Here is a 26,905-nt window from a genome sequence, read left to right as displayed (position 1 = left end):
CAAGAACTGTCTTGTTTCCATTGCTCCCAATTCAGAAAGGCCTATTAAATGCACATTTTGCACTTGCCCAGGGCCAGGACTAGGGTACTCAAACCTGAGAGGAGTGCCTCCTTAAATTTTGGGTCCTATGTGCCTCTCTTGGCTTGCCCCAGTGCCACTGAGAAAGGAGCTATGATCCTACACCCTCTCTTCAGACAACAAAAAGTCTACTTGACCCTAAGTATCCTGGTACTTCATGTTCCCTTCCTATACTTTTTCCACGGGGAAAATGGTAGAATGAGGGAGGTAGGGATCTTGATCACTTCAGTTTTTAAAGCTTCTGGGACTTAGGAATGTACTCAAACTTACATATGTATGGAGTCAGCCACGGAAGGCTGGAAAGCTTTGAGAATGCGGAAACAAGGCAACACCAGAGTCCTCCTATATTATCTCTCTTTGGATATTATCTCTCTCCTGCAACCTCTTCTGGTCTTCTTAGGCTGGTTCCTTTGTGCTAACATGCTCCCCCAGGTCTGAGAGTGCTATTTCCTAGCTACCGTAGGGAACTGCCCATCCCAACATTTTCACCCTCAGAGGGATCATGCATTCAGCTGGTTTGGCTCCTGTAATAATTGGTCAGGTCCTAGGGCAGACACCTAGTGGTTTTCAGCCTTTGATCATGAATTGGCCTGCTTTATCTCTCCATGCACCAAACCCCAAATGCTGTGGGAGCTGTGAAGTGCTTTTTTACCTGTGACCTACTCCAGAGCTTGGCTGACGTGAGTCTGGGCCCACTACCACAGCTGCTATGGCTCTAAAACTCTGCTAGTAAGTAATATTTACTTCATGGGATCAAATGTAATAAGTATATATTATCATGTGTTTCTCTTCATTCACCTACACAGTGATAGTAATTAAAATAAATTGTTGACTTTTAATTAGTTCTTATCTTCTCTACCAAATTTAAATATTTTGTTGTAGTTATAGCCTACGTTCTCTTGGTACCTCAATTATCTTATTTCCATTTTTTCCCCCTTATTGCTCTTCTTTTCTAGCCTCAACTCAAAAATCCTAAACAAAATACTAGGAAATTAAATCCAGGAATATATAATAAGGATATTACACCATGATCAAGTGGAGTTTATCTCAGAAGTGTAAGGCTTATGTAATACTTATAAATTAATGTATTTCTCCATATTAATGGAATAAAGGACAAAAATATATGGTCATATCTATAGATACAGCTTCCTTTATGATTTTAAAAGACTCTTAGTAAACTAAGAATAGAAAAATACTTATCTATGAGAAATCTATTGTTAACGTCACTTTTTCCCTTAGATCAGGAATAAGGCAAGGAGGTTGACTTTAATCAAGCCTATTCTCCATTGTACTAGAGGTCTCAACTTGTACAATAAAGCAAGAAAAAAAAGGAATAAAAATAGGAAAGGAAGAAATATGATTGTTTCTATAGATGTCATTATAATTTACTGAAGAAAATATAGAAGAATCTAAGAAATGACTACAATATGTGAATTTAGCAAGGTAGATCCTGATACTAAAATCAATTTTATTTCTACATACTGACAACAAATAACTGAACATGGAATTTTAAAATACTATTAACAATTAAAAATCTAAATTTAAAAAATAGTATTTAAAATAACATCAAAAATATGAAACAGTTAGGAATAAACAACCAAAGAATAGAAGGATCTTTGTACTGAAAACAAAACAAAAAATTAAAGAAGACCAGATGGAGGGATATACCGTGCTCATGGATTAGAAGACTCAATAACATTAAAATGTCACTAATTCTCAAACTGATCTATAGATTAAATATAATGCTGATCAAATTCCCAGGAACTTTAAAAGAGATATTCACAAAATAATTCTAAAAATTATACGAAAATTTAAAGGGCTTAGAATAGCCAAGACAATTTTGAAAAACAAAGTTAGAGGACTTATTCTATCTGATATCAATGCTTACTATAAAGATACAGTAATCAATACAGTATGTTATTAGCATAAGGACAGATGGATTAATAGACCAGAATAGAGAGTCCAGAAAGAAACCTCCACATGTAAGTTCAATTGATTTTTTTTTTTTTTTTTTTTGTGGTACGCGGGCCTCTCACTGTTGTGGCCTCTCCCGTTGTGGAGCACAGGCTCTGGACACGCAGGCTCAGCGGCCATGGCTCACGGGCCCAGCCACTCCGCAGCATGTGGGATCTTCCCAGACCGGGGCACGAACCCGTGTCCCCTGCATCGGCTGGCGGACTCTCAACCACTGCGCCACCAGGAAAGCCCTCAATTGATTTTTGATAAAGACATTAAAGCAATTCAATGAGGAAGGGGGTCTTTTCACTAAATTGTGTTGGGACAATATTTAGAGGAAAAAAAAGAAACTTGCCCTCAACTCACACCACATGCAAAAACTAACTCGAGATAAATCATACTCCCAAGTGTAAAAGCTAGTATCACAAAGCTTGTAAAAGAAAACACAGAAGAAAATCTTTATGATCTTGGGGTAGGTAAAGATTTCTTAAATGGGATATAAAATGCACTATACATAAAAGAAAAAATGTTAAATTAGATTTCATCAGACTTAAAATAGTCTACTCATTAAAAGAAAGTGGTAAAAAATGGCAAAAGGCAAGCCACCAGCTTGGAGAAAATATGCACAATGCACATATCAAAGGACTCATATTCAGAATATATAAAGAATTCCTTTAAATCAATAATAAAGTCAATTGATTCAATTGTAAAATGTACAGAAGATTTGAACAGGCATTTCACAAATGATGATGTCTAAATCATCAAAAACATATGAAAATATACTCAAAATCATTAATCACCAGGGAAATGAAAATTAAAAGTATAGTGAGATACCGCTACATACACAAAAGAAGAGGTCAAATTCCAAAGGTTGGCAATAGTAAGTCTTAGAAAGGATGTTCAGCAACTAGAATTCTTATATATTGCTGGTGGGAGTGTAAAATGGTGCAAACACTTTGTAAAAGTTTTTGGCAGTTCCTAATAAAAATAAATATATGCCTACCCAATGGCAATTACACGTCTAGATATTTATGCAACAGAAATGAATCCACAGATTCACATAACTTCACTCTTCATAAGGAATCAAACCAGGAAATAACCCAAATGTTTATCAGCAGGACAATGGATAAACAAACTATAGTATATTCAGCCAGTGGAATAGTATTTGGCAATAAAAAGAACAAATTACTGGTACATGCTACAATGTGGATGAAACTAAAAATAAGTAAGTAAGCCACCATTTAAAAAGGGGCAAACTTCATCACATTGAGAACAGGCCTGTCTATATTAAATGATATTTCTTTGTAAATTTCTTCATTAGGACTTTTTCAAGGATGATCTAATTGTATTTTATTTGCAAGAAATGAAGTTGTCAACAGTCTAAGAAATTCCCAGAATTTACAATGACTCTCATATTTACTTTGGAATTAGAATGGCATGTTCCTTTTGTTAGATTTCACTTTTACTTTCAGTTCTAGGTTCCTGGTTAGAAGCTTTATGTATTTCTTTAATTAAAAATGTAAAAATTTACAATAGCAGTAGGCTGGAACTGAAGTTGTTACAATAGTATTATGTGGAATTCCTTCCAGAGAAAGAATGTTTTTTATCATGATTACCCTCAAGGAAAAAATACTTTAAAGCTGATTATTTAACAATAGGATATTGAGAACACACCACTGTTAAGAATTATCAAAGTTCCAAACCAGGAATGGGATGGAAACTCTTTCATACACTTCTTATACCTTGCTTGCACATTGCAAATAGAAGAAAACTGGCAAACAAGAGATAGTAATAGCCATATGTCTGTCTACATTGTCACTTTCCTCAAATATTTTCTTGCTTATTTCTATCTCTAAAGAGTATTTGGAGAGAAAATATATTTAGGAAAGTTGGATGTTAGGAGGAAAAGGGGAGTTTTTACATAAAATATTTGGGAGAGTCAAAGGGTTACAGGGAAAATGTAAGATATTAAAAATTTGGGTGCAGGTTTAGGCTAGAGAAGGCCCAAGCAGCTAGACTGACTGCATTTTTGTCAGTCGGTCAACAAAGATTTATTGGGCACCTTCTGTTTGCAGGTTCCCCACTAGTGCTAGAATAATGTGGTTAATGAAATACATAGAATCCTGATCACAAGCAACTCAGAATTACTACAGGAAAACAATTACTTTTAAAATATCCAGGACTTCCTGGTGGCACAGTGGTTAGAATCCACCTGCCGATGCAGGGGACACGGGTTCAATCCCTCATCCGGAAAAATCCCACACGCTGTGGAGCAACTAAGCCAAGCGCCGCAACTACTGAAGCCTGCGTGCCTAGAGCACGTGCTCTGCAACAAGAAGTCTCCACAATGAGAAGCCCATGCACTGCAACGAAGAGTAGCCCTCACTCATGGCAACTGGAGAAAGCCAGGGAGCAGCAATGAAAACCCAACTCAGCGAAAAAAAAAAAAAAGAATCAATAATTAAAGTTGTGCAAAATTTTGCAAAGGAGACATATTGATCCATTTTAGGCCCTGACAGGTCTGATCCCAACTTTTATTACTAGTTTGAAGAATGTGGGAATCCTAGTTAGTTCAGGTTTCTTAGGCCATGGTCTTTAAATTGGGATAAACTTACCAAGTATTTACAGAAATTTAGCATTGGGTAAGTGGGAACTCAAATAGTTTTAAGGGAATTAACAACCTGATCCTCAGTTTCTACAATGTAGTTTTTCTTAAAACTGATCTGAGTGAAAACAAGAGCTGTCACAGCTTCCAGGCTTGTTCTGTCTTCTCACCAACCTTTTCACAATAGTTCTTTCTTCTTAAAAAAGACAGGCCCATCTCTCACCCATCTTGGGTTTTCAAATGGTATAGTATCGGCCATGGGTATAAAATATTCCTGGACAATTAGAAATAACTGGTGTTAATGTTAAGAAAATGAATGACTCTAATATCTGGGTATAGAGTTATCAGATAAAATATAGGTCACCCGTGGGCTTCCCTGGTGGCGCAGTGGATGAGAGACCGCCTGCCGATGCAGGGGACACAGGTTCGTGTCCCGGTCCGGGAAGATCCCACATGCCGTGGAGCAGCTAGGCCCGTGAGCCATGGCCACTGAGCCTGCGCGTCTGGAGCCTGTGCTCCGCAACGGGAGACGCCACAACAGTGAGAGGCCTGCGTACCACACACACACACAAAAAAAGTCACCTAGTTAAATTTGAATTCTAGCTAATCAATGATTAATGTATTCAATGAATAATATATTGCATGGAACATACTTATACTAAAAAATTATTTGTTGTTTATCTCAAATTTAAATTTAACTAGGTATCCTGTATTTTAATTGCTAACTCTGGCTACCCTATCTGGGTAAAATTCCTGTGGTTTCTAAGTCACTGATTTCAACAAAATTGAGTTGTCTAATGATAACTAATTACATTTTAGGATTAAAGATCACTAAAGAATTTTTGGGCTATAAAACAGATGTTTAAAAAGTTGTGAAAAAAATCGATATAATAACATTTCTTCTGGGCCTCTCTACTTATTTATGTGAAAAAGATTTTTCAACACTTACAATCTTTAGAAACTAAAAAAAAGGAAGAGAATCTATGCTGAACCCTATAATATTCTAGTAATAAGTAATATTCATGAACACACACTTGAACAAATTGTTCAAATTTAAGCTGCCCCACTGAGATTGCATTTGTAAAAGAATTTTACTTTTTATCTTGAGTAATTATTAACATTTATATTTAGATGTTTTGATCAACTGACTTTCAATATACGTACTGAAAGTAATATATGATAATGCAATCAAGGAGAAATTTTTCTTTAAGTTACAGCCATATGATCACAGGAAAAAAGTTAAATTTCTATTTATACATATGTTTGTTTCAGAAATATGTGCCAGAGGGATCATAAAGATGTCCATTATAAACATATACTAAAATTCTGTGGGAGAAGTAGAATTTTCAAGGACAAAAAGCATTGATATAATATTTCCGATGATTAAAGATGAGCTGATATATAATGATGGGGGGTATCAAATGGCTATGGTATTTGTAGTCCATTGAATACATTTAAAAGACTGCTGATCAATTTTATTCTAAAACATCTATGTCTACATTTTATAGTTCCTTAGCAACTACAGCAACTCTTTTGTTTTAATCTTAAGTTAAAAATATGCAGAGGAATATAGTTTTTCAAAATTATTTTGGTAGGCACATGATCATAAGTATATAAGGATCACAAAATTTCTTCCACCATCTCAAGGGTGAGTTGAAAATGGCTTATAAAGTTTTGAACTAAGCAGGCTCAAAAATGAATTGAAATCTCCACATAAGTAAACTTAATATTTTTGATATATTTCCAATTGGAACTCTAACTGCTATGGGCAGCCAAATCCACCTAATCCAGAAGATACCCCAGCTCATCCTGACTGTAGTGCATTCTTGTTTCCATAGGATGTTGAAGTACTGAGTAATATTATGGGTTCTGCCTTTAGTGCTTGATATCTTTGATTTACTGGAAGGCAGGAAAATCAGGTGAGCTCTCCCAAGCCATCTGTTACCCTGGCATGCACTGTCTTTAGATAATTATGCTTAAATTTACTGCTTAGGCAGGAAATGTTGAGGAAAATATGGCAGTGCAGTTAGACTCTGACTTCAGGTTTCTATGAGACTGTCATGGTAATTTAGACATCTCCCCTGTGAGACAAAAGGCTAAAAGGCGGAATTTGTTTTATAGCCAACTCCACCCTAGTTATAAAAACACCCAACGAAGCAAAAAAAAAAAAAAAAGATTTCAATATAGCAAACTAAGATGGTAATCTCAATCTTTTAAAACACTAAAAATAAACTGAAAAGGAGAATCTTGATTTTTTTTTTACAAACCCCTACATTTCCATTCATGCTTTACAATTATAACATAATTAGAACAAAAAGTAAAAATTATCATAAAGAGTTCACAAAGTTTCGCGGTTTTTTTTTTTATTATGTGGGAGATGGACCTTTTCCAGTCAGGCTGACCAATGCTCATCTTCCCCCTCACAGATTATCAAGATTTCCTCTGACCCACGAACAAAGAAGCAAAGGTATTTCAGTAAATGCCACGCCGATACGCCCCGGTTAAGAAACAGTCACGCTTTTCGGGTCATGGAAATCCCCGAGTGGGTCTGCCAGGCCACTGATTAAGGGGAAGTGTGTGTGGTTATTACCGCTGGAGTTCCCCTAAATCTTAAGAGGAAAGCACCAGCGAACAAGCAAACCGCTGGGACGAGTGCAGGACAAATGGAGCGGGGTGGGGGTGGGGAAGGGGAGGAGCGGGGGTGGGGGGAGACGTTTAAAAGGCAGCGTGAGACTCCAGCCCGCACCGAACAGCGGGCCGACGGCTGTCACCCGCCAAGCCTCGGCCGGCACAACCTGACTGCCGCGCACCTGCCGGGGTCGGCAGGCCGGCCGGTAGAGCTGAGGTGAGTGAGCGAGCGTGCGCGTGCGCGCGACCGTTTGTGTCTGTGCGCGTGTCCGTGCGCGCGACCCCCAACGTCTCTGCACTGCGTCCCGCGTGGGCGGGGGCCACGTCTGACGCTCGTCTAGGGGCGCACGGTAGTCAGACCTGCTGCAGGGCCCAGAGGTCGGCTCCAGGCCGGCTCTCGAGCCGACCAGGGACGGCAAGAGAGTGGGAGCCCGGGCGGCCCTTCCCGGCGCGGCCGTGCTGGTCCGGCCGGTCTTCGCCGCCGCCCAGACTTGCCCTCCAGCCCGTGGGGCCTCCGGGTCCGGCGCTGCCTCGCCGACACTCACTTTCCGTCAGCCTTCCTGCCGGGTGTGCAGTTCCTGTTTTCCTTTTGCAGTGAGTCAGTGGAATGGGGAAGCTTTGACAGTTTGTTTAACTCGATTGCCAAGAGATATCACCGGGCCTTAGACGGTGTCAGATGAGCTTCAGCACAGAGCCTAAAGCAGAGCTTGGGCATAGAAAGGAATCAGTAAAATCTTTTTTTAATGGACAGACGGAGTGTTCCCAAGTGGTGGCAGAAAAAGCAGATTTTTGGTGGTTTCCTGGTGATCAGCATGGAAACCCTGTAGTGCTCTTAATCTAGTTAGTAAAGTGCCGGAGGTATTTACCCGATCCTAAACTAACAGTAATATTAACTTTGTTTGCCATTATTTGTTGCTAACATTAGGTGTTTCTAATATCCACTGTATTCAACGACTCCCTTAGAAGACTTTACATGTGTTTTCAGGTTTAATTCTCACAGGCCTAAGAAGCACTTGCCCAGGATCACACCCCTGGTATGCAGAGACTGAATGATATTGGAAACTCAAGATGTCTGACTCCAAAGCCTGGTATTAAACCATCACTGAGCAGACTTTGTAGTCATTAATGTAAAATTGATATCCTTAATACCGTGCAAATGAGGGTGCTGCGGTCCTGGGGGGCTCAGTCAAGTTAGCGAAATTCACTTCTCAGCAAAAAGTCTTAAGTGTCTACATTATATGCCAGGCTGAGTGGATGGTGGGAATGGGAGGGCTGGTACAGAGCTGAAACAGTTATGCTGTGAAGGAGCTCACAGACTAGGGGGAGGCAGAGAGAAAAGGCACACTTAAACTCCAGGTGTCCTGAAACATGGATGTGCTAAGTGCCCAAGAGGATAGACACACCCAACATCGCTGGCATCAGGGAGGTTGCCCACTGGAAATGATGGAGTAGGAAGAGATGAGGTTGGGGACTTGAGCCAATCTGAGAAGGAGCCACAAGAAAGGAAAGAGGAATCCCAAGAGAGTGGTTTCAGAAGCCAAGGAACTAGAACATTTCATAGAGGAAGTGGACCCCAGTGTCAGGTGTGAAAAATTCCACTGGTTTTGGGAAAGAAAAGATTGGTGTTACTCATACTGAGAGTGGTTTTCCACAGACAGAAAACAAACGTGGTTACCAAAGGGAAAGGCGGGGGATGGATAAATTAGGAGGATGGGATTGACATATACACACTACTATATATAAAATAGATAACCAACAAGGACCTACTGTGCAGCATAGGAACTATACTCACTATTTTGAAATAACCTATAAGGGAAAAGAATCTGAAAAAGAATATATATATATATATATATATATATATATATATATATATATATAATTGAATCATTGTGCTGTACACCTGACGCTAACACAACATTGTAAATCAACTATACTTCAAATAAACAAAAGAAAAAGAGAGTGGTTTTAAGTGGTGCTGGCTAAAGCCAGTTGTATTGGGAGACCTTCACCATAGACAGTTCATTTCATTTGGCTGTGAAGCGAAGGTGAGATACAGGGTAGTTGCTAGAGTGAAAAGCAGGGTTGAAAGAGGGTTTTTTGGTTTTGTTTTCATTTGAAAGCTGAGACAGAATTAAGCATGCTTGTTATATTGAAGGAAAAGACCCAGTAGAGAGAGTAGAAGAAATGAGGAGGATGGGGTTAAGAGCAAGGTTTCTGAGGCCAGTGGGGGAGGATAGGATTCTTTTAAGTGAGGCAGTAAGTGGGTTGTGAGCAAAAAGGGCATGGATTTGAGAATGTGAAAGGATTACTACTCAATTATGTCTCTTTGAGAAATTGAAGTCAAAACAATCTACTGAAAGTGAGATGGGGAGTTGTGGAGGAGAAATTTGAGGAAGGTATTGAAGGTTTAGAAGAGTTGCATAGGCCAGTGGGCTAGGCTTAAGAAGAATTGATGAGAGATAGTGAAGGGCCAGCCAAGGTGAAGCCTGACGTCATGCTGGTTTCTGTCTACAAGGTTGTAGATCTTCCCCAGCAGCATTTAGAATTCTAGGTGTTGGAAATGGATAGGACAGAGGTTGAATGGATCCAGCGTTGGCATCTTGGCATATTTTTGTATACTTATTGTATAACTGTTGCCTAAATGTCCACAGACATGCCTTGTTTCCACGTCAAAGCTTCTTTATGGCAAGATCTGTGTAAGGGGTTTGAAAACTGCATAGGGGCCAGGCAGGTGATATAAATGAACAAAACTAGGGGTGACTTTTTTAAACAAAAGCACACTTTGCTTACATATTTAACATGTAGGAATAGTCTTCCTTTCCACAAAGAAATATGTTACTCTCATTTTTCTCAAAAAATGTCCCTCTTTGTCTACCTTTCATTTTTGTTACTTTTGATAGACACAGGTATTAGAACAATTCCACTTTCTTCATAATTCTACTGTGAGAAAAACAACAGTGCCAGCTCAGTGACAAAAAGCAACTGACAGTCTCCGTATCAGAGTGCCAAAGGGGAGAGCATGTGCCTTCCCTAAAGGGTGCAGCCGCTGCTCGGCACTAGCTGATTGTTGCCATGCAGGAATAAATGCCCGGTGTAGCCAGGTCTTCTGATTTTTCAGGATAAGGTTGGGATCTAGAATATCCTGGGAAATCTCTTACTTTTTTTTTTTTTTGGCCCCTCCATGTGTGGCATGTGGGATCTTAGTTCACTGTCCAGGGATTGAACCCGCGCCCCCTGCAGTGGAAGCGTGGAGTCTTAACCACTGGACCACCAGGGAAGTCCAGAAATCTTACTTTTATTTTATTTATTACTTCTTTTTTACAGAAATCCCTTTAAAATTTTTTTATTTATTTTTGGCCACATTGGGTCTTCGTTGCTGCGCGGGGGCTTTCTCTAGTTCCAGCGAGCGGGAGCTACTCTTTGTTGCAGTGCGCGGGCTTCTCCTTACAGTGACTTCTCTTGTTGCGGATCACGGGCTCTAGGCGCGCGGGCTTCAGTAGTTGTGGCACATGGGCTCAGTAGTTGTGGCTCGCGAGCTCTAGAGCACAGGCTCAGTAGTTGTGGCACACAGGCTTAGTTGCTCCACAGCATGTGGGACCTTCCTGGACCAGGGCTCAAACCCGTGTCCCCTGCATTGACAGGCGGATTCTTAACCACTGAGCCACCAGGGAAGCCCAGAAATCTCTTACTTTTTAAAAATGTTGGTTATTAACTATTAACTAAAACATTTAAACGTACTGTGGTATTTTTCTAAGAAAAATCTTACTTGGAAAACTGGTGAAATTCAAATAAGGCATATAGATTAACAGCATTGTATCAGTGTTACTTTCCTGGTTTCTATGGTTATACGTGGATATGTAAATGCAGGATATGTGGGAACTCTTATTTTTATGTTTTCTCTATGTATAAATTAATTGCAAAATAAAACGTTAAAAGAATTAGTGAAATGCTGGAGTCCAATTCTGTGCAAGCCAAACATAATACCTCTGTTGGCCACCAGTTTGAGCCTTCTGGTTTTCATCTGGGATTTCTTGGCCTCTGCAGTACCTAATACAGCACCTTGTATGTCACAGATATTCAGTAAATACTAGTGCTCTGCTTTGGAAAAAATGTTTAAAAAGAGATCATGGCGTTACATCTATGAATTATTTGACTTTTAAAATTGTCTTTTTTTTTTTTAACAGGTTTTACAAAAGAGACGAACTGTTCTACTTCTAGGTTTATTCCAGTTTTTTATATAAATCAAACATCTCAAAATGGAGGCCTAAAACTCTTTAAAGGGACTTAGTCTAATCTCCGGGAGGTAGTTTTGTGCATGAATAAACAAAGTAGTTAACAGGAGTTTTTGGTATCAAAAGAATGTTAATTTTAAAAATATGATTTGGTTATAAGAGGTGTAACTATAAAGTAATAATAAGTTTGATTCTGAATTTGATTTGTGGATATAAAGAAATGATTGTAGCTGGGACATATTGTTGAACTACTTTTCTCAAAGTTGGTCAGGCAGTCTCCCACTGGCTGCTGTGTAGAATAGAAAAAAGTACCTGTGTTTGGTAAAGATTTTAAAATGAGTGACAGTTATCTAGAACAAAGAGTTAATATTCAACCCTCTGCTAAATTAGAGAAACATTCATATAAAACCTTTGGCATGTTAAAAGATTTCTGCGATGACAAAGAAATGTCAAGAATAAAACTTTTTGATAGGTGCAACAAATTTAGAGCAAGTATGAAAGATAAACGTGATGATTGGTAAAGAAATTAACCATTTATAAGACTGTTGATATTTTGCAAGTCAAAACTTTAGTTTGTTCAAATGGGCTGTTATTTCTGAGAATAATTAGAATGAGAATGATGACTGGATGGTTACATTTTGGTAAATGAACAAACTTATTCCAAAAGAAAATTCACACAGAGACAGTAGTAACACCAAGAATGAAAGGAATACTGAAGTTAGACATAATAATTCACCTCTGAGGGCAATTATCACTAGTGTTTAGATATGTTTCTTCTCCCACCTGGAAATAAAGCATTGAAGTCTGCAGTAAAAAGCCCCAACATATGTGGGACCCAGGAAGCATGCTTGCAAAACACTTCTAGAAAAAAAAAACATGTTGACTTGTTTATTACTGACATTATTGACGCAGAACCTACTGACTAATAGCTACTTATAATTGAGAAATTCTGAATTTTGAGATCTCTGCTGTTCAAAAGAAGTGGATTGTGACAAAATAAATTTATTATTTTTTGTCATGATAAATTCTGGTTCAAGGTATGCTATCTGTGAAATAATTTCTGACCAAAGCCAGATTTTTTTATCCATCTTTTTTTTTTTTTTGATTATTTATCTTAGCTTGCAGACTCAGCACTCTGACTGTTGACTGTTTTTAAAAGTAAATCCATTATCAGGAGATTTGATTTTGGTTCTCAACAGCATGAAGCTGAGTCTAAAAGACCAAGTGAGCCAATATATTCACCTCTGATAATTTATTTGAAATGCATTGTTTAATTTGCTAAGATCTAGTGGCATTGCTATGACTAAGCAATCAGGTACCTATCTATGGGAAGTAATTATTATTTAATAAATCTTGAAACCAGGTCTTGAGATGTAGGAACCAATTCTATTATTACTTAAGCTCTTTATTTGGAAGAAAATTTTGAATTGTTTTGTTCTCCCTAATAAAATGGTTGTAGGAAGAAAAATTAATTTGAGCAAGATTTTGGATAGACTGTATTTCATTGAATCTAAGATGTCATCATTTGTAAAGCACACCATTATTTTATGTACCTCTAAGAAATAAAAATGCTGTTAATTAAAATGTGACATGCCATTCATTAATTGTAAGATACCTCTCCATAGCACAGATGTTAAAACATACATCTTAGAATCAGTGAAATATGATAGTCCATTCTTTTCCTCTTTCGAGGTAGTCTTATGCTTTTTTTTTTTCTGGCTACAAAATTTCACAATTTAAAAACAAACATAGTTTGAATATTTTTGTGTGTATAGAACACTTACACAGCATAGCTTTCTGCCAAAACAAACTAGCTATGTGAGACATTTTATCTTCAGGCTGACTGGATGTCACTGAAGCATACTAGTGGAGAGGGTGACCTACCTGTGGAGATATCTGACACTAAATGGCATCTTGATGACCTAAAGCACTCTACACTTTTATGAAGGGTTTTAATTTTCATCACAAGGTACTGTGTAGCATCATGTTTACATTGTATGCAAGAGTATACAAAGGTGCAGATACATAATTGGCCCTTAAACTGTATCAATATAGGATTTAGAATCTTGCCATGCTCTAACCCTAAATGCATAGAAGAAAAAAGAATGAAAGATTTCCTGTTCTAAGTGTTCAGTCTAGTACTAAAATTAATAAAAATTGAAACCCATGCACAAAACTACCTCCCCAGAGAAAGGCTAGTCCCTTTTCCTCCCCATCCATTTCATTATGAACATAGTAGAAAATAGCGTATTCTTATCAAATTTGATGAAAAGTGCCAACGTATTTGAATTGAAATATGACTTTTCATGTGAGCTGTACCGAATGTCTACCTATTCGGCCTTCCCCGCCGGTGTTCCTGTCTCAGAAAGGAGTCTTGCTCGTGCTGGTTTTTATTATACTGGTGTGAATGACAAGGTCAAATGCTTCTGTTGCGGACTGATGCTGGATAACTGGAAACAAGGAGATAATCCTATTGAAAAGCATAAAAAGTTGTATCCTAGCTGTAGCTTTGTTCAGAATTTAAATTCAGTTAACATCTCGGGAGCCACTTCTCAGCCTACTTTTCCTTCTTCAGTAACAAATTCCACGCACTCATTACTTCCAAGTTTGGAAAACAGTGGCTGTTTCAGTGGCTCTTATTCAAGCTTTCCATCAAATCTTTTAAACTCTGGACCAAATCAAGATTTTTCTGCCTTGAGGATAAGTCCCTACCGTTGTGCAATGAATACCGAAAAAGCCAGATTACTTACTTTCCAGATGTGGCCATTGACTTTTCTGTCACCAACGGATCTGGCAAAAGCAGGCTTTTACTACATAGGACCTGGAGATAGAGTGGCCTGCTTTGCCTGTGGTGGAAAATTGAGCAACTGGGAACCAAAGGATGATGCTATGTCAGAACACCTGAGACATTTCCCCAACTGCCCATTTTTAGGAAGTCAGCTTCAAGGCACTTCAAGATACACTGTTTCTAATCTGAGCATGCAGACATATGCAGCCCGCTTCAGAACATTCTGTAACTGGCCCTCTAGTGTTCCAGTTCATCCTGAGCAGCTTGCAAGTGCAGGTTTTTATTATATGGGTAAGAAACTTAATCTGATAATAAAAAACAAATATTCAACATGTGTTATCTCATACATTTTAGTGGTCAAATTATATGTATTCATAAGTTTTGGTCCAAAATTAATTTTAGGTCACAGTGATGATGTGAAATGCTTTTGCTGTGATGGTGGGCTGAGGTGTTGGGAATCTGGAGATGATCCATGGGTGGAACATGCCAAGTGGTTTCCAAGGTAATTGTGAAATTTTCTTTGCAAATGTGTGTGATTATTGTGAGAGGAGTTACATGTGTTTACCTTATAATCAACTGTTGCTTTATTCTGTCTTTGTTTCAAAAATACGTTTATGAATAAATTTAGGAGGGATTACTTAGAAAAATAATTACTTAAAAGGTTTCGATGGAAAGTTAAGATAAAGAGGAAATAATTTAGGGTTTCTTTGTGTGTGTAATTAACATATATACATGTATATTAAAATAACATATGCTCATTATAAAACCAAAGTTACACATTGTAGGAAAGTACAGAGACACAAAAAAATTTAAATGTCCAGAAACCTCACCACCTAAAGTTGACCACAGTCACCATTTTAGTTAACATTCCTCCAGAGACATCTCTTTATGCATATGTACATATATACATAAATGTATACAATTTTACATGAATTAGATATATTTACTGTTTTGAAACTTTTTTCAGTCAACATGTTTTGAACATATTTCCATTTATTCAACACCCAATAATATTAACTGATTACCTATTATCAGGCACTATTGTAGATGCTTAATATACTCAGTTGAACAAAACCAAGACTCCTGGTCTCATATGCTAGACTTACAGCAGGACCTCTCCAGACAATGAATAAAAACTTAATAAATAAGTTATATAGCATGTTGGAAGATAATAAGTGCTATGGATAAAAAGAAAAAAGGGAGCTTGGGTAAGGGAGATCAGAGGCACCAGGCTGGTTACAATATTAAGTAGGGTCATCAGAGTAAATATAGACCCATCTCATCTGTTTTGATCACTACATAGCATTTTGTTGTCATGTCTTACACTTTTGATTATTCTATACTTGTTTACACTCTCCCTTTTTTACTAAAATCAGGTAGCCTATAATTTTTCATGGTCAACACTTTTAGTATTTTTAGTGTTGATTACTAAACTTAGTATCCTAACATTTGCATTATATAATTTTTTATATGATACTGTGTCTTCATTTATAGCAACTTTGCACTCCCCAAATATTTCAAATTTCAAAAACTATGAAGATTAAAAAGAACACCTTACATAGACATTTTTAAAAAGTGCTGCTAGCTTTCTATTGTGGTAATTTTGTGAATATATAAAAAAACAGTAAATTTGCTTTGGTAGTGTCATGAATTCATTTTGTACTTAAATTTGACCATGGATATATATTATCTAGAAACTACCAAACTTGTGAATGTCTGACTTCTTAGAAAATACGTTAAGCTTCCTCATTCTTTCTATGTATATTTTCAGCTTTTAAACATACAAAGCTTATGTATGAACAGTATCATATATTAGGGAACTTTCTACCTGTCTCCTTGGCTCATGAATGTTCAGAATGTTTTTAGGAATCTTAGAATAGTTGAAGAGAGCAGCAAGGACCTTGGGGTGGAGACAGCCTTACTTATCTCAGTAGACTGAGAGCCTCACAATCCTTATCCACATCAGCCTTGGCCGAGTACTAGTTACAGCCTTCCTCTTGCTTATATCATCTTACCTTTGAGTGCAGTATCTCTTATCACTTCCTATATGCTAAATGAATAGTCAAGTGGTTATAATTATGTTTATGTTCACCTGAAATATTTAGCAGTCTACAAATGACCAGATTAAAATAACCCCCCAGATTTAATTTTCCTTACATTTTAGGTGTGAGTACTTGATACGAATTAAAGGACAAGAGTTCATCAGTCGAGTTCAAGCCAGTTACCCTCATCTACTTGAACAGGTAGGGACAGTTTTTTTGTTTTTTAAATCATTCATTAAATTGAGTTTCTGATAATTACAGAGAGTAGTATTTTAGTGAAAAGACCAGTCAATTTAAAAATACATTTTCTTTTTTCAACACCCAGCATGATCTTAGAGAGTGCTATTCTTTGGATAACAGCAGATCCAGAATTAGAAACCTTCTGAAAAATAATATTTAAGTTATGTTTCTGAGTATTTCTCCAACAAAGTTGCAATAAATTAAATTATTTGAGGAAAAAATTGACTGGATAGTAGCATTTAATAATTTTACTATATAAATTTTTCTTAAAAGGATTTGAGGAAGATAATTGTGTTGCTCTTTCTTTTTTTCTTTTTTTTTTTTTTTAAACATCTTTATTGGGGTATAATTGCTTTACAATGGTGTGTTAGTGTCTGCTTTACATGTGTTGCTCTTTCTAATCTTCCCAGAAAAGCAAGTAAGAACTTAGAGAATAGTTTGAGGGTCAAACACTTCCTAGCCACAGTCAATGGAAATAAAGGGTCCAGCTTATCCCAAAGGAACACCCAGAAAATGGAAGATCTTTGGGATGATAGGCAAACAGTGATTGTCTTACAGGTCACTGAAAAGGTGTAGCCCTTTTCCTGCCTTAATGAAAATGGATTTTATTTGTTACACATACACACGCACACACGAAGAAACTCTATTAGTTTATGGCCTACAGAACTGCTGTTGAACGTAAATGAAATTTTGCTTTTGACATAAAAAAGTATGTTGCCAGTAAACAAGTTAGTTTGCAATAAATTGAATAAATTAGGTCTCTTGATTAATTTTTATTGCAATGAATAAGATTTACATTTTAATTTATATACATTTTTTTAGCTGTTATCTACTTCAGACAATCCAGAAGATGAAAATGCAGAGTCACCAAGTATGTATACTAATAATAATTACTGCATTTAAATGTTAGAACCATTTGATACTGTTAAGATTGAAAGTTGATAATTATAATAATGTACATTTGTATTATGGTTTATAATTTACAGTGAATTTTCAAATACATTATTGGTATTTTTCAAATTTTAGTGCATATCATAATTGCCTGAGGAACTCTAAAAAATATTACAGATTTCTAGTCTCCACTTTAACCCTACTGAATTGAATCATAGTATCTGAAGGTGGGGCTTGAGCATCTATAGTTTTAACAAGCTTCAGACATCCAGCCTAACCCTTGTTCTCAGACCAGTGTGGGAACAGGTGCACTATGACATTAGATTGCATACATATTCTTTCTATGAAACGGAGAGAGTAGAAAATAATATTCTCATTTTTCAATAGGTACTCAGAGGCTCAGAGAGGTTAAGTGACTTGTCCACCACCTTAAACTTGAAAGGTGATAGAGCCAATATTTGAACAAGCTCTTCTCCCTTATCTAGTGTTAAATTCAGTTCAATAAATATTTGTTGTGCTTCTGCTATTCTGGGGAAAGAATAGACAACAGGATAAACATAACACCTGCTGTCATGAGCTAGTGGTCTAAGGAATACAGGCAAATACACAGATAGGAGAACAGTATGGAAAGTAAAGTGTGCTCTGAGAGCACATGTGGGACAATTAGCCCAGACTTGGAAGATCAGAAAAGGCTTTCCAGAGGAAGTATTTGTCTTAGCACAGAATCAAAGGGAAGAATAGTAGTTAACCAAATAACAACGGGAGGAAAAGAGTATTCTTGGCAGAGAGAACAGCACATGAAAGACTTAAGTAACAAAAGAGAACAGGAACACTTGAAGAACTGAACAAAATTCTGTATGGCTAGAAGTAGGATTTGCAAACAGGTAAATGAATGAAGCAGGCTAGCTTAAGAGTGGTCAGCACTGTAGGCAGAATTTGACCCAAGAGCCATCAGTTTGTGGCTTCTGGGATAGAAGGCGAATGAGTAAGTGGCAAGAGATAAGGCTGAAGGGGTAAACAGGGTCCAGGTTGCATAAGATATTGTAAGGCACAGTTGAATGTTATCCTAAAAGCAAAGGAATCGTTGTTGGAATTTAAGAAGGAATGTGACACATTCATATTTTTGTTTTTAAAAAGTCATTCTGGTTACAATGTTGAGAATGAATTAGACAGGAGCAATAGTTTAGGAGGCCATTGCAGTAATAGATATGAGTGATTACAATTGGCCTCTTTCAAAATTATGTTAAACATACTTAATTTAGAAAGCTCATTTGTTCGTTCAACATGGGGAAAAAGGAATCTCAGTGCTGGTGGGGATGATCCCAACATTCTGTTTCTTTCTCCCACTCATATTTCTGCCAGATAATGCGTATTTTGAATCTGAATACAATATTCCATATTCCTATTTTAGTGACTGAACATGTATATCGTTATTTTAAATTTAAGAAAGGTAATACAAAATAGTACCTACACATTTTCTGGGCCTTATGTTTTTGATATTGTAATAACTCGCAATTTAGAAAATATACAGACTATCCCAATATGTGTTAAATTCTTTATTCCGTATAGTTATTCATTTTGGACCTGAAGAAAACCATTCAGAAGATGCAGTCATGATGAATACACCTGTTGTTAAAGCTGCTTTGGAAATGGGCTTTAGTAGAAGGCTGATAAAGCAGACAGTTCAGAGTAAAATCCTAACAACTGGAGAGAATTACAAAACTGTCAGTGATCTTGTATTAGATTTACTTAATGCAGAAGATGAAATAAGGGAAGAGGAGAAAGAAAGAGCAACTGAGGAAAAAGAATCAGGTACACATATTTACTTACAGTCTCCATTTCCGTAAGGATGTCACTGCACATAAGTTATTGAAAATATAGTCAATGCAATTGGATTTTAAGTTTAATATTCTGCATTTGAATTCTGAAAACTTTCTTCACATTAAAATATATTTGAATTGCTTATTAGTAAATTGAAAATATAAGTACATATATTGAGTGAAAGCATTTCACAGGAAACCAAAAGTTTCCTGCTTTTTCTTAATTTCTATTTTTATTCTGGGTAATTGACTGTGTGTGTGTAATTATTCATGGCACATTTTTGATCCCAGACTAGTTGCTCACTCCTCTTTGCTATAAATTGGGGTGGGATCAGGAACAATTATTAATTTTAATATTAGTGTAACAGTGTGTCTCAGCCTGTGACTGTAAATTAATGTACAAATTATTATTACGTTTCCTATTTGCCCACACAAGAACTGAATTCCCCTTTGGAGTGTCCCTGTGTTATTTAGGGGAGCTCTAAGACACTGTTTCACATTCTCCCAAGACAAGTTATCCATGCCCTTCCATGCTAGCCTTGTCTGCTCCCTGTTGCCTCTACTGTGTTGAGGCTCATCCCCTCCTCTGGATGAGCATGTTCATTCTAATCTGGTTGCTCCACTGCCATCATCACTCTGGCCTAGACAAAGAGAAATGTTGGTCTCTCCTTTGCCACTCCTTCCAAAGCATGGACCAGATCCAAGAGTTCTTTCAACACAACTGAAAACAGATTACAATTTTTAACAAGCTCTTACTGGAGATTTAGGGATAACAGAAGGGCATTACATCACAGATGGCAGTTGACAGCTATAACTGTATGTGGCCTCTCTTGGTGCCCCTAAGCCCGTCCTCATGAATCTCTTGGCCTAGCTCCTGATTCATCTCTGTGTAGCTCTGGCCAGTTTTAACAAATGACTAGGAAAGTCCCAAGCGGAGCTCAGGCCCCCAAATATCCACAAAGCCCAGAATGAGAAAGGTTTGCCCCATATCCTTGTCCAAGGCCATCTGGGACCTCTTTCTTCCCAGGATGTTGACGGTGAGATTGTTCACTCCATTCCCGGAAAAATCTACCCTTGGCCAACCCAGACAAACATATCAGATCACAGTAATACAGCATCCTCTATTTACCAAAGTGTGAATTATTCAGTTCTACATGTCACCAGTACAGCAGCAACATAGTCCAAGTTCATCTTTGCCCAGCCAAGTTCTCCTTTTCATTGTGAAGTGAAGATAGGGCTGCATGTCCTTCCTGTAGTCCTCTCAGTCTTAACCACTGGTCGTCAGTGAACAACTGCTCAAAGAAGAGAACACCCATTTCCACAATTGTTTATAGACCCTATGAAGTCTAAAGCCATCCAGCTATAAAATACTTATTTTTCTTCCAAGAAAAAAAATCAACAGTTTCCAGAGTTGACTCCAAGTCAACAGTATACAGTAACTTGCATTGTCAAAAATATCTGTTAGCTTCTCAGTTCACTGTTATATCCATACTACCTAGCGCAGTATCTGTATATAGTCTGTGCTCAAGAAATATTTTTTTGAATGACAATGAAAATACTTAATGTTTACGTTACTGATTATTTTATAGTTTCCCAGAACAGTAGGTGAGTGATTTCTTGACAGATGTGTAAATAAAGAGGCAACTTAGGATTTTTTTTCCAGGATAAAAGAACATGCTTCAAAGGTTTATTCAAGTCTTTACCTCTTATAAACCGGAATACAGTCTATGACTTTGAAGTGAGACTATTTTCTGCAGCTACTAGCAATCCAATTTTAGAAATCTTAAGAATTTCAGAGAATTTCTTACATTAGTTTAAGTAAAATGTAATTAGAAAAATTAAAAAATTAATATACTTTAACATCAAGTATAAATTATATTTTAATTTTCTAAAATATCACTACTTCTTAACCATAGATTACTTAACAATATGTTAAGTTCTAATTCTTCCATTCCTCTGGCTGTTATTTCTTTGTTCCTACTGTTGTTTAAGTTGCCGAGGCCTGATGGTTCATTTGTTCAACAAGTATTTGTGGAACATTGACTTTGTGCCAGACACTGTTCTAGGTCCTGATCCTTTTCTCATTTATTCTCAGAGCTTCAATTCTCTTCAAAATGTGTATCTAGAGCCTGGACTTTCTGACTAAGCACTGTTTTTTATTCCTTATTAAACAGTTCTATTTATATGTCCTATTATTTGACAAAGTCAGAGTTTCTAAAATCTAATGATCATCTCCCCTCAAATAATTCTTCTTTAAACAGCCTAACTTCTCTTTTTATTTTATAGAAAAGCTTTATGGATCATGGTAAAACTATATGATAGTTAATTAATAAACTTGGAATCATAAGTCATATTCCAAAGAGATAATAAAATTGCAGAGTTTCAAATATAAAATATTTTACCACTAGATACAAAATCTAGATCTGGAAGAATACGGAGATCCTATAGGACAGGAAGGTATTGACAAGTAGGATTTATTTTTCAAAATGCTGCTAGTGCCTTTCCCCCCTTACTATAAAACATTGAGGTAATAGCAATATCATGTCTAATTTTGGGAAATAATAATTAATTAATAATTTCATCTTAAAATGGAATTTTAAAGAAGTTTTATGGGTGACTGATAATTTAAGAAATGTTCTATCATTTTAATTCCCTTGATTTTGCCTTTCCCCACTTTGACTAGATTGGATTAAAATTTCAATTTTATTTGGTTCTAAGTTTTATTTGGTTAAAGGATTGGCAGTATTGCAGAATGGTAGAGAGCATAGATTATGAAACCAAATTGCCTCAGTTTGACTTTTGCTAGTTGTGTGTCCTTCAGCAATTTATTTGCCTCACTGTACCTCTGTTTTCTTACCTGCTAAATAAGGGTACTAGTACCTACCTCAAAGGGCTGTTGTGAAGATGAAATGAATTAATGCATGGAAAGTGCCTACCACAGTGCTCAGTGTTAGTTCTTATTATAAGTAGAGTTACTATCAAGCACAGGGCATCAGGTACCCCCAAAGCTAGCAATCAACTTCAGTGCCAACTGATTATGAATTATGGTTGTTTTCATTCAGTTATATGTGTATATGTGGGAGGAAGTTTGTGGGCAGAGTTTGAACGTGATGGTGTTTGTGTTCTTTTCTATAAAGATGACCTATCATTAATCCGGAAGAATAGAATGGCACTTTTTCAACGTTTGACTTGTGCGCTTCCAATCCTGGATAGTCTACTAACTGCCAGAGTGATTAGCGAGCAAGAACGTGATGTTATTAAACAAAAAACACAGACATCCTTACAAGCAAGAGAACTGATTGATACGATCTTAGTAAAAGGAAATTTTGCAGCCACCATATTCAAAAACTCTCTACAAGAAATTGACCCCATGTTATACCAGCATTTATTTGGTGAGTGCTGGAAAATTACTTCTGGAACTTCCTAGGTCAATTGAAAATACACTTTTATTAATGATTTGTGATTATTGAAAATAATTCAACCTAATTTATAAACTATTAATTGTACAAAAAGATTGAAGGCTTTCATTGCCTTGACATTATGAAAATTATCTATAGTATTTGGGCAGAGTCTAAACTGTCAGTTTAAAAATATATATTCTGTGACTAAATATTGATAACCTTATTTGTCATAGTAATGCTTTTGCTTTTTCTCCCTTAGTGCAACAAGACATAAAATACATTCCCACAGAAAATGTTTCAGGTAAAATAGTATTAATAATTTAAATCAGTAGAAAACATTTTTTTTTATTTTCTTGGCTTTTCATTGGAGGATAAGCAGCAAATTGCCTTTTATTAAAATTTTTTTTCTCTTCTTAGATTTACCAATGGAAGAACAATTGAGGAGACTACAAGAAGAAAGAACATGTAAAGTGTGTATGGACAAAGAAGTGTCCATAGTGTTTATTCCTTGCGGTCATCTAGTAGTTTGCAAAGATTGTGCCCCTTCTCTAAGAAAATGCCCTATTTGTAGAGGTACAATCAAGGGTACAGTTCGTACATTTCTTTCATGAAGAAGATCTAAAACTTTGTCTAAACTTTAGAATTAGTGGATTACATATATTGTAATTTTAACTTTGATACTGATTTGGTTTCTTTAAGATTTCTTATTTATTTACAACAATTTTGTTTTATATAAATATCTAAAACATGAACATACATATTTTATGTAGCATGGGAATGATAGGCTTTTGTTTTTGTGAACAAAAAACAGGGATAGCACTATAAGCACAATGCTAAATGAAAATTTCAGCACTATTGAAATTGTAAGTGAAGTAAAATTTAAGATTTTGAACTGAACTTTCATAATTTTAAATATTTTGGAGTTGTATTCAGGATCAGGAACATGGATTCTCTTGCTTTTTCAATCAATGTCCTATACACAGAAGGTCTTGATGTTTGTTGAATGACTTTTTCGGGACATGATGTTTTTGTAAAGAGTTCTGTGAGGAACATTTTAATAAATCAATCAAAATTACGCTTGTTCTTAATACCTTCATTTCTATGATAATCGGATAGTTTACTGACTCCCAGCCTCCTTCCATACCTCCCTAAGACCTCTTGAATATTGAACTACAGTTTAGGTCCCTTTCTGTAAGATGCTTCTTCATTTATACTTGTAGAGCACAGGGGTCAACCACACCTGGCTTTAATCTATAGGATTTTATAGGATGTCTGAGTCAAAATCAAATAATCTTCCCAGTAAATTTCTTTATTCATTTGTCTGTTGATTCATTCAAGGAAGTCTCATGCCTGCCCTACCCATTGGGAAAAGCCCCTAGTTTTATTCTCACCACTTTGGTATTAATTCTGGGACTTGAAAAGTACACTGGTTAGCAGCGTTTGGAACAAACAGCTTGTTCTCATAAATCAATTTGTTCTGTACTGCCAGTACAGAAAAATTTCCTCCTTTGCATTACTTTTTGGTACTCAACATGTCCAATTCATAATTCTCTATCCTTTGCTTCCTGTAGAGTTTTTAGGGCTTTAAAACCAGAAGTGACACTATAGTTGGGAATAGACTGGAGAGACAAGCAAAGGCCAATCATCTAAACCAGTTCTAGATGTCTGCTGGAGTTCTACAGAAAGATTAGGAACCAAGCAAGAGGGGAGATTCCATCTCTTCATTCTGATGCTGGGAGACTACTTAGGATACAACTGATTTTGCCTCTTTGTTAGAAAATTCAGTTGGCTAGCCTCATGCTAACCACAGTGTCCTGCTGGAGTGCAAGGCTGAATCCATTGTATTATTGCTTAGGTGATTTGTAACTCAGCTTTAAGATAAATACTTAGTATATACCCTTCTTGCAGCAGCTATTTTTTATCTGGTTCTTAGTTCATACTACACTTAATATTTGAACTTTGCCGTCTCCACTGTGAAACTCTTGCTCATTTCTCATTTTGGTAATATATGTATAGCTAACATAACCGACTTATTTATCCAAATATTTTGTTATTTGCCTAAGTGTTAGTTAAATTGAAATTTTGTTTTGGAAAAAAAAAGTCACTGTGGATAATAATGGTAGCTTCACTTGCTGATGGCATGTCAGGCATTAGGCATGTTTTTAGGTGCTTGACGTGCATTCATTCGATTCTCTCCAACTTCACCCACCATCCAACCTGGCCTTCAGTCCCCAGAATTGGGTAGATAATTTAAACCTCAATATACAATATATAATAAGCGTTATAATTCAGAACTTTGCAGTGGGCTTAATTTCATACTTAGGTTATGCTCCTTATAACTTCCATCCATTCTTTTTATCCATTTCCTTATATTACTTGATACTATTAGCCATTAAATTCCTTTGCAGTCACAGGCAATGTCATTCAAACATCTTTACCTCCTTTTGATGTCTTGCACATCATAGTAGATAGTGTGGATGTTTACCATGTAAGTTCCAGTCAAAACTATCAGATGAAATGTTTAAGAGATTCACTATTTTAGAAGCAACACTGTAGTACGCTTGAAACAAAGAGTATTAGTAGGTCAGGATTACTCATTCTTTTAAATAAAACTGTGCTGACCCCTACCCTTCTAGCAAAGAAGAGATAGGCAAGGTCCAACCTCTGGAGTTTGTACTGTGCAAATACAATAATAGGTATTTTGCTCTTTATCAGTTTCTGACATGGCCCTGTATAGTTTTCAGCCTCATTTTCTACCACTTTCCTCTTGTTTACTATATCTCAGCTACCTTGGCTTTCTTCAGTGTCTAAATAAACATGGCAAGCTCTTTTGCTTCAGGGTCTTTGACTGGACTGTTCTTTCATTCACTCTTTCCCTGACAAATTTCTACTCATTCTTCAGGTCTTACTTAGCTTAGATATTACTTCTTCAGAGAGGCCTTCTCTGACTTCCTCCATCTAAATTATACCCCTTAGACTGTCTTTCTGATGGCCTATTTGTTCTTTTTCTTCATGACATTTACCACAATTTGTATTTATACATTTATTTGTTTAATGTCATGTTCTATTGTCAAAATTTCCATGAGAAAAGGAACTATGTGTTTTGTTCACCAGTATGTGTCTAGCACTGAGCTCAGAGCCTGACATAGAATAGGCCCTTACTGAAAAAAATGAGTGAATAAATGACTTTCTATGAGTGGAGGTGGGATGTGAGAGGGAATTTCCTCCTCCTTAATTACCACTGTTGTTAAAGTAATAAGGCATAATCATTGGTGGAGAATCATGGGCCAAATTCTGCACTTCTTTAAATATCAAAGGGAATTTTTAGCGAAGAGCAATCAACTTAGTTAAGAAAAGATTTATGGGGGCTTCCCTGGTGGAGCAGTTGTTGAGAGTCCGCCTGCTGATGCAGGGGACACGGGTTTGTGCCCCGGTCTGGGAGGATCCCACATGCCGCGGAGCGGCTGGGCCCGTGAGCCATGGCCGCTGAGCCTGCGTATCCGGAGCCTGTGCTCTTCAATGGGAGAGGCCACAGCAGTGAGAGGCCTGTGCACCGAAAAAAAAAAGATTTATGTAGGAGGTGGGACTTGGAATTATTTTCAGAATGATGAAGCAAGGCATTTCCAGTTAGGAAAGAGCATTTTAAAAAGGTACAAATATGGGCATCAGAATCTTAATAATAACAATAATAAACTGACACTGAACTTGCATGTACTAAGTGTCTGTGTGTATTATCTCATTTGAGAATCACTGTAACTTATGAAAGACAGTATATAGCACGGGGAGTAAAATTGCAGGTTTTGGGTTCAAATTACAGCTGAGTAATCTTGGACAAATTATTTAACGTCGCTGTGCCTCTGCGTGCATCTGTGTGGAATGGGGATAATATAGCAACATCTCATGGGATTGCGGTGAGGATTTAAAGAGCTGGTGCATGTAAGATGCCTAGAGTGCTCAACAAATATTAAGTAGATACTGTTCTTGTTTTTTAAAGATGAAAAAACAAAGGTTTAGAAAGGTTTAGTATGTTGCCTAAGGTCTCACAGCTGGTAAGTAAGAGAGTTGGGAGGAGAACCCATATTAAATACTACCATCAACTGGAAGAGACCTTAGGAATTCTTTAACAATCATCTTGCTACCAGGATATTTGAATCATAGCTATAAGGAACCTCTCAAAAAGTGCTCATCTGTCAGCTTTATTGATCTTACTGTAATAGGGGTGGA

General features: G+C 36.8%; 1 protein-coding gene across 6 annotated transcripts; it reads left to right on the top strand.

Moving 5' to 3' along the window:
- Positions 1-7,192: 7,192 nt before the first annotated feature.
- On the top strand, positions 7,193-23,756 carry BIRC3 (baculoviral IAP repeat containing 3). Of its 6 annotated transcripts, none has more exons than XM_032640552.1 (10): positions 7,384-7,484; positions 8,253-8,355; positions 11,452-14,578; positions 14,690-14,789; positions 16,452-16,530; positions 17,392-17,440; positions 19,030-19,272; positions 22,418-22,672; positions 22,941-22,982; positions 23,099-23,756. In XM_032640552.1, the coding sequence occupies exons 3-10, from the start codon at positions 13,726-13,728 to the stop codon at positions 23,290-23,292; spliced, it is 1,815 nt and encodes a 604-aa protein (XP_032496443.1). In that variant the 5' UTR covers positions 7,384-7,484; positions 8,253-8,355; positions 11,452-13,725; the 3' UTR covers positions 23,293-23,756. The 6 variants fall into 6 exon arrangements, with proteins under 6 accessions (XP_032496441.1, XP_032496445.1, XP_032496443.1 ...); XM_032640551.1 differs by having other exon boundaries at positions 7,389-7,484; positions 8,253-8,301; XM_032640550.1 differs by lacking the exon at positions 8,253-8,355 and having other exon boundaries at positions 7,193-7,484.
- The last annotated feature ends 3,149 nt before the right edge of the window (positions 23,757-26,905 follow it).

The sequence above is a fragment of the Phocoena sinus genome, chromosome 8 (genome assembly GCF_008692025.1).
Source record: "Phocoena sinus isolate mPhoSin1 chromosome 8, mPhoSin1.pri, whole genome shotgun sequence".
NCBI classification, from domain to species: Eukaryota; Metazoa; Chordata; class Mammalia; order Artiodactyla; family Phocoenidae; genus Phocoena; species Phocoena sinus.
This window is presented reverse-complemented; position numbering and strand designations above follow the sequence as displayed.